General features: G+C 43.4%; 1 protein-coding gene across 2 annotated transcripts in view; it reads left to right on the top strand.

The window, feature by feature from the left end:
- Positions 1 to 7,127, top strand: part of LOC138677167 (SOSS complex subunit C) — a 44,490-nt gene extending 37,363 nt beyond the window's left edge. For both annotated transcript variants that reach the window (XM_069767084.1, XM_069767091.1), the window contains one exon: positions 6,784 to 7,127. In XM_069767084.1, the coding sequence (XP_069623185.1) occupies positions 6,784 to 6,879 (96 nt within the window). In that variant the 3' untranslated portion in view covers positions 6,880 to 7,127. The remainder of the gene's footprint in view (positions 1 to 6,783) is intronic.
- The last annotated feature ends 8,376 nt before the right edge of the window (positions 7,128 to 15,503 follow it).

The following is a 15,503-nucleotide window of genomic DNA, read 5'->3' as shown; positions in this document are numbered from 1 at the left end:
GGGGTAGACAATTGGGAAGCTGACTTCCTCAGTCACCAAGGCCTTATGGCGGGCGAGTGGTCTCTCCTCCCCTCAATCTTCAGCCAGATTTGTCAGAGGTGGGGCGTTCCAAACGTCGACTTAATGGCCTCCCGGGCAAACCACAAGGTTCCCCGTTACGTTTCCAGATCTCGGGATCCGATGGCCGTCGGATGCGATGCTCTCGTGATCTCGTTGCCCCAGTTCCAGATGCCTTATCTGTTTCCACCCCTCCCCTTGATCCCAAGGGTCGTAAAAAAGATCAAGACAGAAGGGGTCCCTGTACTCTTGGTAGCTCCAGATTGGCCTCGCAGGGCCTGGTATGTGGAACTAGTGAACATGCTATCGGACGTTCCATGAAGACTTCCGGATCGTCCGGATCTTCTTTCGCAGGGGCCCCTCTTCCACCCGAATTCTCGGTCTCTGAATTTAATGGTATGGCCGTTGAGGCCGTAGTCTTGAGGGACGCGGGTTTTTCTCACAGCGTCATCCAGACTATGATAAAGGCGAGAAAACTGGCTTCCTCGCGTATCTACCATAGATGTTGGAAGGCCTTTTTCCGATGGTATGAGGACAACAGTCTTTTTCCTATGGTTTTTTCCCTTCCATCCCTTCTCGGTTTCCTTCCATCCCTTCTCGGTTTCCTTCAAGCGGGTCTTGATTCAGGACTTTCCCTGAGCACCTTGAAGGGTCAGATTTCCGCTCTGTCCATCCTTTTTCAAAGAGACCTGGCCTCTCTTCCACAGGTGAGGACCTTTATCCAAGGGGTCGCTCATATAGTTCCCCCTTATCATCCTCCTATCGAGCCTTGGGACCTCAACCTCGTGTTAGACGCCCTCCAGTGTGCGCCTTTTGAACCGATTCGGGACATCTCCTTCTCGCTTCTATCTTGGAAGGTGGCCTTCTTGGTTGCCATCACCTCGATTAGGAGAGTGTCTGAGCTGGCAACATTGTCCTGTCGTTCTCCCTTTCTAATCCTGCACCAGGACAAGGTGGTTCTTCGACCGGTTCCTTCCTTTCTACCAAAGGTAGTTTCGGCTTTTCACATCAATGAGGACATTGCCTCCCTTCCTTGTGCCCTTCCCCGGTTTATCCTTTGGAGAAATCTCCTCACAAGTTGGATGTGGTCAGGACTATCCAGATTTATCTTTCCAGAACTGCTTCTTTTCGTCAGGCCGATCCTCTGTTTGTCGTCTCGGAAGGGCATCGAAAGGGGCTCCCCGCCTCTAAGTCCACAATTGCTCGTTTGATCCGTTCGGCGGTTCTGGAGGCATACCGTGTCCAAAACAAACAGCCTCCTTCGGGGGTGAAGGCTCACTCTACCCAGGCTGTGGGAGCTTCCTGGGCAGTTCGTCACCAAGCTTCGGCCTCACAGGTTTGCAAGGCCGCAACATGGTCATCCATTCACACCTTTGTAAAATTCTACAAGGTGCATACTCCGGTTTCTGCGGACGCGAGCCTGGGTAGGAAGATACTGCAGGCGTCAGTTTCTCACCGGCCGACCTAGCTCCTCTTTTTCTGCAGAATATCCCGCCCTAGGGACTGCTTTTGGACGTCCCATGGTTACCTGTGTCCCCCAATGAAGCGAGAAAGAAATAGGGATTTTTGGTTCTTACCGTAAAATCTCTTTCTTGGAGCCTTCATTGGGGGACACAGCACCCTCCCTTTAAATTGTACCATGTTGGCCAACGTGCCGTTGTTGTGGGTTGGTACATAGGTTGAGTTTAATTGTTACTTGTTCCTACTACTGCTTTTGCACCATCTGAGTTGCCTAGTGCCTGTCTGAGGGGAGGAGTTATTTCTTCTTTATTTGCATAGTGTCAGCCTCCTAGCGACAGCAGCATACACCCTATGGTTACCTGTGTCCCCCATTGAAGGCGCCAAGAAATAGATTTTACGGTAAGAACCAAAAATCCCTCTTTATGCAGCATTGTATGGGGCAAATGTTTCTATGGAGCACTTATGGGGCCATTATTAACCTTTGTGCAGCATTATATGGGGCATATTTTAATATGGAGCATTATATGGGGCGTATTCTGTATGGAGCATCTTATGGGGCCCATCATGAATTGTATGGAGCATTATATGGGGTTCCTGATTCAATATGGATATTCAAAAACACTTAACCTACTGATGTCTCAATTAATTTTACTTTTATTGGTATCTATGTTTATTTTTGACATTTACCGGTAGCTGCTGCATTTTCTACCCTAGGCTTATACTTGAGTCAATAAGTTTTCCCAGTTTTTTTGTGGCAAAATTAGTGGGGTCGGCTTATACTCGAGTATATACGGTAATTTAAATCTCCTGGTCCAGATGAATTGCATCTTATGGTACTGAAAGAGTTAGCAGAGGAAGTTGCAGAACCACTAGCCAGATTCATTGAAAATTCCTGGAGAACAGGAGACGTTCCAGAAGATTGGAGAAGGATAAATGTTCCTATCTTCAAAAAATGAATGAAGATGGAGCCAGGAAATTACAGGCCAGTGAGCCTCACTTCTATTCCAGGAGAGATCTTTTAACAAATTATTAAACAGCATGTATGTAAGTACTTGGATAAGAATACAGTAATTAACCAGAGCCAGCATGGGTTTGTAGCAAACAAGTCATGCCAGACTAATCTATTATTTCTACTATGGAATCACTGACTGGGTGGATCAGCATTTTATAAAGTATCTAATACAATCCTTATTGAAAAAATGACCAAGTATGGGACTGACAAGGCTGTGGTTAGGTGGATTCATAACTGACTTAGTAATCGTACTCAAAGGGTGGTAATAAATAGTTGCACATTTCAGTTGGAAGAATGTTTCAAGCGGGGTACCACAAGGCTCTGTCCGGGCCCCGAAAATTTTTATAAATTATTTAGATAAGGGAACTCAAGGTAAACTAATCAAATTTGCAGACGATGAAAAGCTAAGAGGGATAGGTAACACTACAGGTATCAGAGAAATGATCCAGAAGCATCTAGATAAGCTTGAACAATGGGCAGCGACTAATATAACGGTATTTAACAGGGAGAAATGCAAGATTCTACATCCAGGCAAGAAAAACTAACATTACATCTACAGAATGGGTGGAATAGAACTAAGCAACAGCATGTGTGACACAGACTGGGGTATACTAATAGATCACAGGCTGCACATGAGTCAACAGTGTGATGCAGCAGCAAAAAAGGCAAACACAGTTCTAGGATGTATTAAGAGAAGCATAGAGTCTAGATCACATGAGGTAATTATCCCCCTCTACTCCTCTTTGGTCAGTTCTCATCTGGAATACTGTGTTCTGTTCTGGACTCCACATTTTGAAAAAAGACATTGAAAAACTGGAGCAAGTTCAGAGAAGAGTTACCAGGAGGTTAAGCGGACTGCAAAGAACGATTAAAAGATCTGGGAATGTATAGCTTGCAAACCAGAAGGCTAAGACTTAATAGCTGTCTATAAATATCTGAAGGGATGTCACATTGTAGAGGGATCATCTTTATTCTCTTTTGCACATGGAAACACGAGATGCAATGGAGTGAAACTGAAAGGGAAAAGATACAGATCAGATATTAGAAAAAACTTTTTGACAGTGAAGGGTGATCAATGAGTGGAACAGGCTGCCACGAGAAGTGGTGAGTTATCCCTCAATGGAAGTCTTCAAATAGAGGCTGGACAGACATCTGTCTCAGATGATTTAGTGAATCCTGCATTGAGCAGGTGGTTGGACACGATGACCATGGAGGTCCCTTCCAACTGTAACAGCCGGATTGTTTTAGAGAAAACATAGTTTGGGAAACTGGTTGGGGACAAAAGAGGCAATATATGTTCGATGTGTTCCTCAGCCAACTTCTCTTCACCCCGCTCCAGGTAATTGACAGGTCTCTTCCATGTGGTTTTATTGGGAGAGACCTGTCAATCAACTAGAGTAGTGCTGGGAGAATCCAGCCAAAGCTCGCATAGGATGAGTCCTGTGGCTGGATTTTCAAACCGTTTTATCTGAAACATACCTGGCTGCAGTCATCAATCCAGGCTATGATTCCTGAGGTCCGTGATTTGACTGGTTCCCTTTAGGGTCAGGGCTCACGTTGTAGATTTGTCACAAAACCTGAAGAATTTCCTAGTGCCAATAAAGTGAATGAGATTTCTGAAGTCTCATGGACACGTTGCGTTTTTGTTTTTTTTGCAGTTTTGGTGCAGATTAAATCTGCAGCTTGTCAATTCTTTCTGTATTTTTGCTGCAGATTTCACTCACTCTCCTATTTTACACATCATTTTTCCTGCCAAAAGATTCAGAAATGGTGCTTAAATTTCTGCTGCAAGTAATGTGTGCACATATGCTTAAAGGGGTATTCTCATCTCCAAGATCCTCTCCCAATATGTAGCAGGTGTAATAATAGTAATATTAGCAAATACCTCCAATTAAAAATGTAGTATCGTTTTTCTGATTCGCTATGTCTTTCCTTATGTGCAGGCATTGCAGGTCCTTAGGTATCCGTGGTTAAATTTCTCTACATAGTATAATCTTTCACATGAAAAATCATTCTCAGCAGTTGGATTAATTAAAATGATAATTCTTCCTAAATGCTTATATATGCTGGAACACACATCATTAAAGATTCCTAAAAGATTCTTCAGGAAAATACATAGCATGATGGCAGCATTTATATGGGGCCCGTTAAGACCTAAATTAAGTATTGGATCCCTACAGAGACCTAAAAACCAAGGGGGATATGCAGTCCCTGACTTATACTTGTATTATCTGTCTGGTCAGCTTCTCTACTTACAATATTGGGTAACTCAAGGTGAATTTAACAATGCAGAAGCCCATCTCGTACATTTCTTGGGTGGGAATACTCCATGGGCAATATTGGACGGTTTTTACAGACCACCCCAGGGTTCGTTATTTGCGTATAACTTAGCAATACTGGTTTGGCAAGAAAGTAAACGCATTTTGAAATTCATTGATCAAATTGGGGAAGTTCAGATATGAGATAATCCCGAATTCCCGCATCTTCTAGATTTACAGGATCCGGTTTTCTGGAAACAAAATGGAATGACATCACTTGCTCAGTTTTTTAAAAAGGAAATTTTATTATCGTTTGAACAAATCAATGTCAGGTTCGGAATTCCCCGCAAAGATTTTTATAGATATTTGCAACTAATACATGCCATAAGTTACCAGTTCCAGTATCCTTGAATGAGAATATCTAAATATCCCACTCATGGGAATACTATCGACCCAAGGACCCACAGGAGTAATATCCTCCCTGTATACCTTTTTGCTAAACTCTAAAATTGCATCCCTTCAGCTCGCTGTGGACTTAGAGGGGATTAGGTGCCGCCACTTGTCACCGATGATCAGTGGAGCAATATCTTAGAAGCACATGTGATGGTGTCACCTGCTGCAAATAATAAATTAATACAGTTGTATATTCTCCTCCAATCCTATCTGACCCCAAGTAGACTACATAAATTTGGTAGAGAGGCGACTGATGACTGTCACAGATGTGGGGAATTGGGGGGCTGACTTCTGGCACCTTATTTGGAGCTGCAGAATTATACGGAGATATTGGTGTGAGGTCGTAGATACACTGGAGCGGATAATGGGGATACCGATTGAATGTAGACCAGAATAGTGTGTTCTAGGGGCCGTGGATGAGGAGATGTGGGCCCACCATGATAGAATATTTCTTAGGGAGGCTCTATTTATGGCTAGGAAAGCGATAGTACTGAGGTGGATGGGAGGGGAAACTCCTTTGATTAATCAATGGAAGAAGCTTGTGAATGATGTAATTCCTTATGAAAATATACTATACAGAAACAGAGGATGTCCCCAGAAATTTCAGAAGATTTGGGAAAAGTGGTGTGACTCGCCGCTGACGCACCTGGCTCCTGGCGCTATGGCCTCTTCAATCTCGCGATATAGTCCCCCCTGATGTGTATATCTGTTCGAGATTGAGAATGTGATGATCTACAGTATGTAGGATTAATAACAAATGCTATTATAATCTGATTTGATACAAGTTATATAACATTCATTGAAGTCCCATTGATTAGGAAGTGCAGTGCTTGGTAAAATGTATCATACTGAATGTTATGTTTTGTCTGTTTGTATATTTTATTATTGAAGGTATTCTGTCATATCTATGTCAGTTTAATTCTAAGATGTGGATTATTTTGATGATATGCCGTGATATCATATGTTTGTTATCTTATTTTGTGGAATCCTTCAATAAAGCAAGTAAAAAAAAAAAAATCATGCTCAGCCTTACACTGCAATAGATGTTTTGCCTGCTATCAGCTGATTACCATTCCATATGTGGAATCATCCCAAGCCTTACAATTACATTACCTGTTTTGCCCGTTATTATTTACATGCTACAAGTTTGTAATAAAAGCCTTCAGGAGAAACAGTGAAGGAAATAAGTATTTGATCCCTTACTGATTTTGTAAGTTTGCCCACTGACAAAGACATGAACAGTCTATAATTTTAAGGGTAGGTTCATTTTAACATTGAGAGAATATCAAAAATAAATATCCAGAAAATCATATTGTATAAATTATATCCATTTATTTGCCTGGAATTATGCCACATGTGCAATGCAAATAATTATTTCCTTCACTGTATATTGTTTTGTTTTTTTTTCATTGTCTGAAAACTTTTTTGACCAATTGCTTATTATTTGTATCTGTAGATACTGTAGACTTTATGTATGCTCAGTTCTTTATTATTGAAATTTTGAACAATCGTTGCAGCTAATAATGTGTGTTCTCTCCACAGCATGCACATGCTCACTCCACGGGATACTTCATTACCCAAGACTCTGCTTTTGGAAACCTGATTCTTCCCGTTATCCCACGTCTGGAGGCAGAGTAACATCGCACATTATCTTTTCTTTTATCTGAAACTGCTCTTCTTTGAACTGTCCACAAGCTCTGTATAACTTTTGTATATATATTATGATTTTTTATATTTTTTTTACTTTCATGGTATGTTTATACATACAAGTGTTCACTTGCAAGTCAAAGTTTAAGGATTTGACATAGAATAAGCATAACAGTAGACATAAGACTAATGTAACACATTTGTCTGCTCATATCAATAAAATAAACTTTCTAAACCTTTTTAGTTAGTAATGTGAATTTTATTTATTTCATAGCCTAATGGACATCTATACATGCCGTCCCCGACTGTCTCAAAGTGGTAAAAACGTAATTGTGACCATAAAGATTTAGTTAGTGAGTTATATAAATGTGTAAGGTAAGGTGTATCCCATACATTGCCCGACGCAGTAGGGTTACAGAAATGGAAATGTGTGTATGGAGCCTCAAAGTGCACCTTAGGCTACTTTCACACTGACGCACAATGCAATGCGTCGTGGCGACGTACCGACGCATGCTGTGAAAGCGCAGCAAAACGGGGGCAGGGGATGCAGTTTTATAACGCTTCCGCTGCCTCATTGTGAGCTCCGGGGAGGAGGGGGCGGAGTTCCGGCCGCGCATGCATGTTCGGAAATGGCGGACACAATGCACCAAAAAACGTTACATGCAACATTTTTTGGTGCCGACGGTCCGCCACAACACGACGCAACCATCGCACGACGGTTGCGACGTGTGGCAATGTGTCGCTAATAGCCTATGGAGGAAAAACGCATCCTGCAGACAACTTTGCAGGATGCGTTTTTTCTGCAAAACGACGCATTGTGACGTGCGTTGTACGACGCTAGTGTGAAAGTAGCCTTATTTGTTCTGCTAACAAAACACAACTTTGTGATCAGACTACAATAGGTTTTGTTTGTAGCCTGTAGAAAGAAGATTTGCTTCCAAGCTGTAGACTCAAATCAGTAGATTTTTATTGTTGTTTTTTAAATTCGTTTTTATTGAAAATATTATAATACAACATTAGCACAAATGTGCAGCACAGGTCAAATCAGTAGATTTTTAATAAAGAGCATCTATTTTAGATTCATTGGGTCAAATAACAATGACATTTACTTTTTAAAGAGGGCTTTCATATTCTAGAAAAAAATATCACATAATAACTATAGAAGTAAATAATTATACAGCTTTGTAATATGTTTTGTACATACCTACTCCTTGGCCAACTGATATTTGGATACAGATCTGTCAAGGCAATGCTGATTTCCTCAAAAATCCTGGAGCAGTTGCAAATGATCAGTGAAATTTGAGTTTTATTCACATGTTGCTGTCATATTCCACTTTTTTCTTTATTTTATCTAAATTGCTGTAATTTCTCTGGTTTGTCCCCAACCTGTGATTTAACAACTTGTAATGAAGACGATTGTTTCCATTTGTCAGCTGACTAGCTTGTCAATGATTTGCTCACTATGAATGTGACTGCAAACAAATATCCTGGAAAAGCGTGAAGAATTAAAACAAAATGGCTGGATCAATTATCAAGGATCTTATTACATTTTTTATGCATAAAGTTGAAAAAATAGTCCCACGGTTTTTGAAAAAAAGTGACTTTTTTTTGCTCTTTTTAAGCTGCTCTTTCAATTTTCAAAAAGTTGGTTTAGTCTGGGAATGGTTAGCAATGCAAGTAAGGTTCAAGCCAGAGACCTTTTAAAAAGCTGCAGACTTACTCTAGTAGAGGAAGAAGTGGCATTAAAAGTTGTATATCAATTTTAGAAGTGTTATATCTAAAGATCAACGAAGTTTACCAACTGTCAGGCGAAGCTTTAGTAAACTTCACTAAATATAATGGTTGGACACTATTGGTTCAGTGAGGTGCCACAGTGGTAGTAGAAATTCACTTAAAAATAGAAAAAAAGAGCCACGGCACTCCAAGAAATGCAATATATCAAATTTGCCATTATCCTACAGTGAGAATAAAGCTCCAGACCTTGGTCATGGCCTGTCTGTATCAGGGAGCTTACTGGATATACTCGAGTATAAGCCGACCCGAGTATAAGCCGACGCCCCTGATTTTACCACAGAAAACTGGGAAAACGTATTGAATCGAGTATAAGCCTAGGGTGGAAAATGCAGCAGCTACTGGTAAATGCTCCATAAAGTTGATTATGTGCCCCATAAGATACTCCATACAAAATAAGCCCTATATAATGCTCCATAAAGTTGATGATGGGCCCCATAAGATACTCCATACAAAATAGGCCCTATATAATGCTCCATAAAGTTGATGATGGGCCCCATAAGATGCTCCATACAGTTTATGACCGATCCCCATACACCGTATATTGCTGCTGCATGAAAAAAAAAATGGCATACCTCTCGTTGCTGACCGCTGCTCCTTAGCATCGCCGTCTCTGCACTGACTGTTCAGGCAGAGGGCACACACTAATCACGTCATCGCATCCTCTGACCTGAAAATCAGTTAGAGGACCCCAAAGACATAGCAGCGGTGGAACGGGGAAAGGTGAATATCGCAGGTACTGGGGGCCTGAGCAAGCGGTGGCACAGGTATCTGGCCCCCATAGTGCGCCGGTCTCCCCGCCTGCTCAGAACCCCGGCACTTGCCCCTTTGCTAACGCCAACCGCTGGCCCTGTCAGCAGTCACCGGAACACTCAGAGGCTGCAGGGGCACGCAGATGACCAGGGACCACCCGCACTGCAGCAGAGAACAAGTAAGTGGGACCACACTCTGCTAAATAAATACCAGGTATTGTCCTATAAAAGAAAAAATCATGTCAAGAAAAATCATTTCAGATCTTTTTTCACCTATAATGTCACCCATAATAATTCTGTAATAATAATAATTTTTTTATATAAAGCCACCATATTCTGCAGTACTTTACAGTTAAGCGGGGATATATACAGACCATAAATTTAATACAAGATTCAAAGGAGAAAGGATATTCCAGGCACCAAGATACAATATTATGTGTGTAATTGCAGCCTAAATCCTCTGAAATGACCTTGTCAGATCTCTTCTGGGTGGTGCAAACATAACCGTGCATATAATATATTAGCGAAGGTAAAAAGAAAAGCAGCACTCAACCGGTACCTTCTTTCAAAATGGGGTTTAATCCATTATATAGAAGGCATTAATACATGCGGAGGTGCAGGTTTCAGAAGTTTTTCATGAAAAAACGTCTGGCAGGTCCGACACCTGCACCTCCGCAGGTATAGATAACAATATCTACTGTATAATTGTCTAAGGGTCACTTCCGTCTGTCTGTCCTTCGGTCACGGTTATTCATTCACTGATTGGTCTCGCCAGCTGCCTGTCATGGCTGCCTCCACCAATCAGCGACGGGCACAGTCCGGAAGAAAATGGCCGCTCCATACGCCCTGCTCCCTGCAGTCAGTGTCCCCGGCGCTCCGCTCCATACTCCCCGCAGTCAGTGTCCCCGGCGCTCCGCTCCATACTCCCCGCAGTGTCCCCGACACTCCGTTCCATGCTCCCCGCAGTCAGTGCCCCCGGCGCTCCGGTTCATACTCCCTCCAGTGTCCCAGGCACTCCGCTCCATGCTTCCCGCAGTCACTGTCCCCGGCGCCCGCTCCATACTCCCCTCCGGTCACCGCTAACACAGGGTTAATGCCGGCGGTAACAGACTGCGTTATGCCACGGGTAATGCACTCCGGTACCGCCGCTATTAACCCTGTGGGTCCCAAACCTTTTACTATTGATGCTGCCTATGCGGCATCAATAGTAAAAAAAAAAACCTGCTATACTCACCCTCCGTTGTCCGCTCGCGCCTGCCGCCATCTTCCTTTCCCAGCGATGCATTGCGAAATTACCCAGAATACCTAGCGGTCTCGAGAGACCGCTAATTCATCTGGGTAATTTCGCAATGCATCCTGGGAACGGAAGATGAGGGCAGCCGCGCGCCCATCGACACAGCGCCGTTGGATCCCAGGAGGCGGAGAGACGGGACGCTGAGGAGCAGCGACAAGAATGGTGAGTATGTTAAACTACAAGGGGCCCTCAGATCGTTAGGCGAGTATGTTTATTTTTTAACCTGTGACATACGTGACTGGGCAATATACTACGTCACTGGGCAATATACTACGTGGCTCTGTGCTGTATACTACGTCACTGGGCAATATACTACGTGGCTCTGTGCTGTATACTACGTCACTGGGCAATATACTACGTCACTGGGCAATATACTACATGGCTGGGAAATATACTACGTCACTGGACAATCTACGTGGCTCTGTGCTGTATACTACGTAACTGGGCAATATACTACGTGGCTGGGCAATATACTACGTGGCTGGGCAATATACTACGTGGCTCTGTGCTGTATACTACGTAACTGGGCAATATACTACGTGGCTGGGCAATATACTACATCACTGGGCAATATACTAAGTCGCTGGGCAATATACTACGTCACTGGGCAATATACTACGTGGCTCTGTGCTGTATACTACGTCGCTGTGCAATATACTACGTGGCTCTGCTGTATACTACTTCACTGTGCAATATACTACATGGCTCTGTGCTGTATACTACGTCACTGGACAATCTACGTGGCTCTGTGCTGTATACTACGTAACTGGGCAATATACTACGTGGCTGGGCAATATACTACGTGGCTGGGCAATATACTACGTGGCTCTGTGCTGTATACTACGTAACTGGGCAATATACTACGTGGCTGGGCAATATACTACGTCACTGGGCAATATACTAAGTCGCTGGGCAATATACTACGTCACTGGGCAATATACTACGTGGCTCTGTGCTGTATACTACGTCGCTGTGCAATATACTACGTGGCTCTGCTGTATACTACTTCACTGTGCAATATACTACATGGCTCTGTGCTGTATACTACGTCACTGGACAATCTACGTGGCTCTGTGCTGTATACTACGTAACTGGGCAATATACTACGTGGCTGGGCAATATACTACGTGGCTCTGTGCTGTATACTACGTAACTGGGCAATATACTACGTGGCTGGGCAATATACTACGTCACTGGGCAATATACTAAGTCGCTGGGCAATATACTACATCACTGGGCAATATACTACGTGGCTCTGTGCTGTATACTACGTCGCTGTGCAATATACTACGTGGCTCTGCTGTATACTACACTGTGCAATATACTACATGGCTCTGTGCTGTATACTACGTCACTGGGCAATATACTACGTGGCTGGGCAATATACTACGTGACTGGGCTATATACTACGTCGCTGGGCAATATACTTCGTGGCTGGGCAATATATTACATGGGCTGGGCAATATACTACGTCACTGGGCAATATACTACGTGGCTGGGCAATATATTACATAGCCTGGGCAATATACTACGTCGCTGGGCAATATATTACGTGGACATGCATATTGTAGAATACCCGATGCGTTAGAATCGGGCCACCATCTAGTTTGTAAATATATAGCCAATACCCAAACCATGAATAAACTCTGTATTGGGGGTATAAATAGATATACAGTGGGGCAAAAAAGTATTTAGTCAGTCAGCAATAGTGCAAGTTCCACCACTTAAAAAGATGAGAGGCGTCTGTAATTTACATCATAGGTAGACCTCAACTATGGGAGACAAACTGAGAAAACAAAATCCAGGAAATCACATTGTCTGTTTTTTAACATTTTATTTGCATATTATGGTGGAAAATAAGTATTTGGTCAGAAACAAACAATCAAGATTTCTGGCTCTCACAGACCTGTAACTTCTTCTTTAAGAGTCTCCTCTTTCCTCCACTCATTACCTGTAGTAATGGCACCTGTTTAAACTTGTTATCAGTATAAAAAGACACCTGTGCACACCCTCAAACAGTCTGACTCCAAACTCCACTATGGTGAAGACCAAAGAGCTGTCAAAGGACACCAGAAACAAAATTGTAACCCTGCACCAGGCTGGGAAGACTGAATCTGCAATAGCCAACCAGCTTGGAGGTAAGAAATCAACAGTGGGAGCAATAATTAGAAAATGGAAGACATACAAGACCACTGATAATCTCCCTCGATCTGGGGCTCCACGCAAAATCCCACCCTGTGGGGTCAGAATGATCACAAGAACGGTGAGCAAAAATCCCAGAACCACGCGGGGGGACCTAGTGAATGAACTGCAGAGAGCTGGCACCAATGTAACAAGGCCTACCATAAGTAACACACTACGCCACCATGGACTCAGATCCTGCAGTGCCAGACGTGTCCCACTGCTTAATCCAGTACATGTCCGGGCCCGTCTGAAGTTTGCTAGAGAGCATTTGGATGATCCAGAGGAGTTTTGGGAGAATGTCCTATGGTCTGATGAAACCAAACTGGAACTGTTTGGTAGAAACACAACTTGTCGTGTTTGGAGAAAAAAGAATACTGAGTTGCATCCATCAAACACCATACCTACTGTAAAGCATGGTGGTGGAAACATCATGCTTTGGGGCTGTTTCTCTGCAAAGGGGCCAGGACGACTGATCCGGGTACATGAAAGAATGAATGGGGCCATGTATCGTGAGATTTTGAGTGCAAACCTCCTTCCATCAGCAAGGTCATTGAAGATGAAACGTGGCTGGGTCTTTCAACATGACAATGATCCAAAGCACACCGCCAGGGCAACGAAGGAGTGGCTTCGTAAGAAGCATTTCAAGGTCCTGGAGTGGCCTAGCCAGTCTCCAGATCTCAACCCTATAGAAAACCTTTGGAGGGAGTTGAAAGTCCGTGTTGCCAAGCGAAAATCCAAAAACATCACTGCTCTAGAGGAGATCTGCATGGAGGAATGGGCCAACATACCAACAACAGTGTGTGGCAACCTTGTGAAGACTTACAGAAAATGTTTGACCTCTGTCATTGCCAACAAAGGATATATTACAAAGTATTGAGATGAAATTTTGTTTCTGACCAAATACTTATTTTCCACCATAATATGCAAATAAAATGTTAAAAAACAGACAATGTGATTTTCTGGATTTTTTTTTTCTCAGTTTGTCTCCCATAGTTGAGGTCTACCTATGATGTAAATTACAGACGCCTCTCATCTTTTTAAGTGGTGGAACTTGCACTATTGCTGACTGACTAAATACTTTTTTGCCCCACTGTATATAGATACATAGAAAGATAGATAGATACTTACATAGATACTTTGCTCAAAAAAATAAACAGAACACCAAAATCCCACATCCTAGATATCACTGAATGACATATTCCAGTTGTAAATCTTTATTCATTACATAGTGGAATGTGTTGAGAACAATAAAACCTAAAAATGATCAACGTAAATCACAACTAATATCCCAAAGAGGTCTGGAGTTGGAATGATGCTCAAAATCAAAGTGGAAAATGAAGTTACAGGCTGATCCAACTTCAGTGGAAATGCCTAAAGACAAGGAAATGATGCTCAGTAGCGTGTGTGACCTCCACGTGCCTGTATAATCTCCCTACTGTGCCTGGGCATGCTCCTGATGAGGCGGTGGATGGTCTCCTAAGGGATCTCCTCCCAGACCTGGACTAAAGCATCCGCCAACTCCTGGACAGTCTGGTGCAACGTGATGTTGGATGGTGCGAGACCTGATGTCCCAGATGTGCTGAATCGGATTCAGGTCTGGGGAACTGGCAGGCCAGTCCATACTTTCAATGCTTTCATCTTGCAGGAACTTCTGACGCACTCCTGCGACATGAGGTCTGGCATTGTCCTGCATTAAAAGGTTCCCTTTAAATGTGGAAATAGTTTCAGGGAGGAATCCTCACATGTGCATAGGGAAATCCCTGAGAGCTGTGCAAGGCTGCAGAATCACAAAGTGCAATGTGCTAAAAAAGTGACTCAGGAAAAAAATATATCAGGGGAAAATACTATTAGAGCATTACCCTGATGAAGGAAGTGATTTCCGAAACGCGCGTCGGGTGTGTGTGTGCGTTTACAGGACAGTGAGGCACCCTAAGGGTAATGCTCTAATAGTATCTTCCCCTGATATATTTTTTTTCCTGAGTCACTTTTTCAGCATATTGCACTTTATGATTCTGCAGCTTTGCACAGCTCTCAGGGATTTCCCTATGCACATGTGAGGATTCCTCCCTGAATCTATTTCCACATTTAAAGGGAACCTGTCACCCCCCAAAATCGATGGTGAGGTAAGCCCACCAGCATCAGGGGCTTATCTACAGCATTCTGTAATGCTGTAGATAAGCCCCCGGTGTAACCTGAAAGAGGATAAAAAGAGGTTAGATTATACTCACCCAGGGGCGGTCCCGCTGCGGTCTGGTCAAATGGGTGTCTCAGGTCCGCTCTGGCGCCTCCCATCTTCATTCCATGACGTCCTCTTCTTGTCTTCACACCGCGGCTCCGGCACAGGCGTACTTTGTCTGCCCTGTTGAGGGCAGAGCAAAGTACTGCAGTGCGCAGGCGCCAGGCCTCTCTGACCTTTCCGGCGCCTGCGCACTGCAGTACTTTGCTCTTTCCTCAACAGGGCAAAGAAAGAACGCCTGCTCCGGAGCCGCGGCGTGAAGACCAGAAGAGGACATCATGGAATGAAGATGGGAGGAGCTGTTCCAGACCTGAGTCACACATCGGAGCAGGACCGCCCCTGGGTGAGTATAATCTAT

This window comes from Ranitomeya imitator, chromosome 1, assembly GCF_032444005.1.
Source record: "Ranitomeya imitator isolate aRanImi1 chromosome 1, aRanImi1.pri, whole genome shotgun sequence".
In the NCBI taxonomy this organism is placed as follows: Eukaryota; Metazoa; Chordata; class Amphibia; order Anura; family Dendrobatidae; genus Ranitomeya; species Ranitomeya imitator.
Note: the sequence above shows the minus strand (reverse complement) of the source record. Positions and strands in the feature narration are given on the sequence as shown.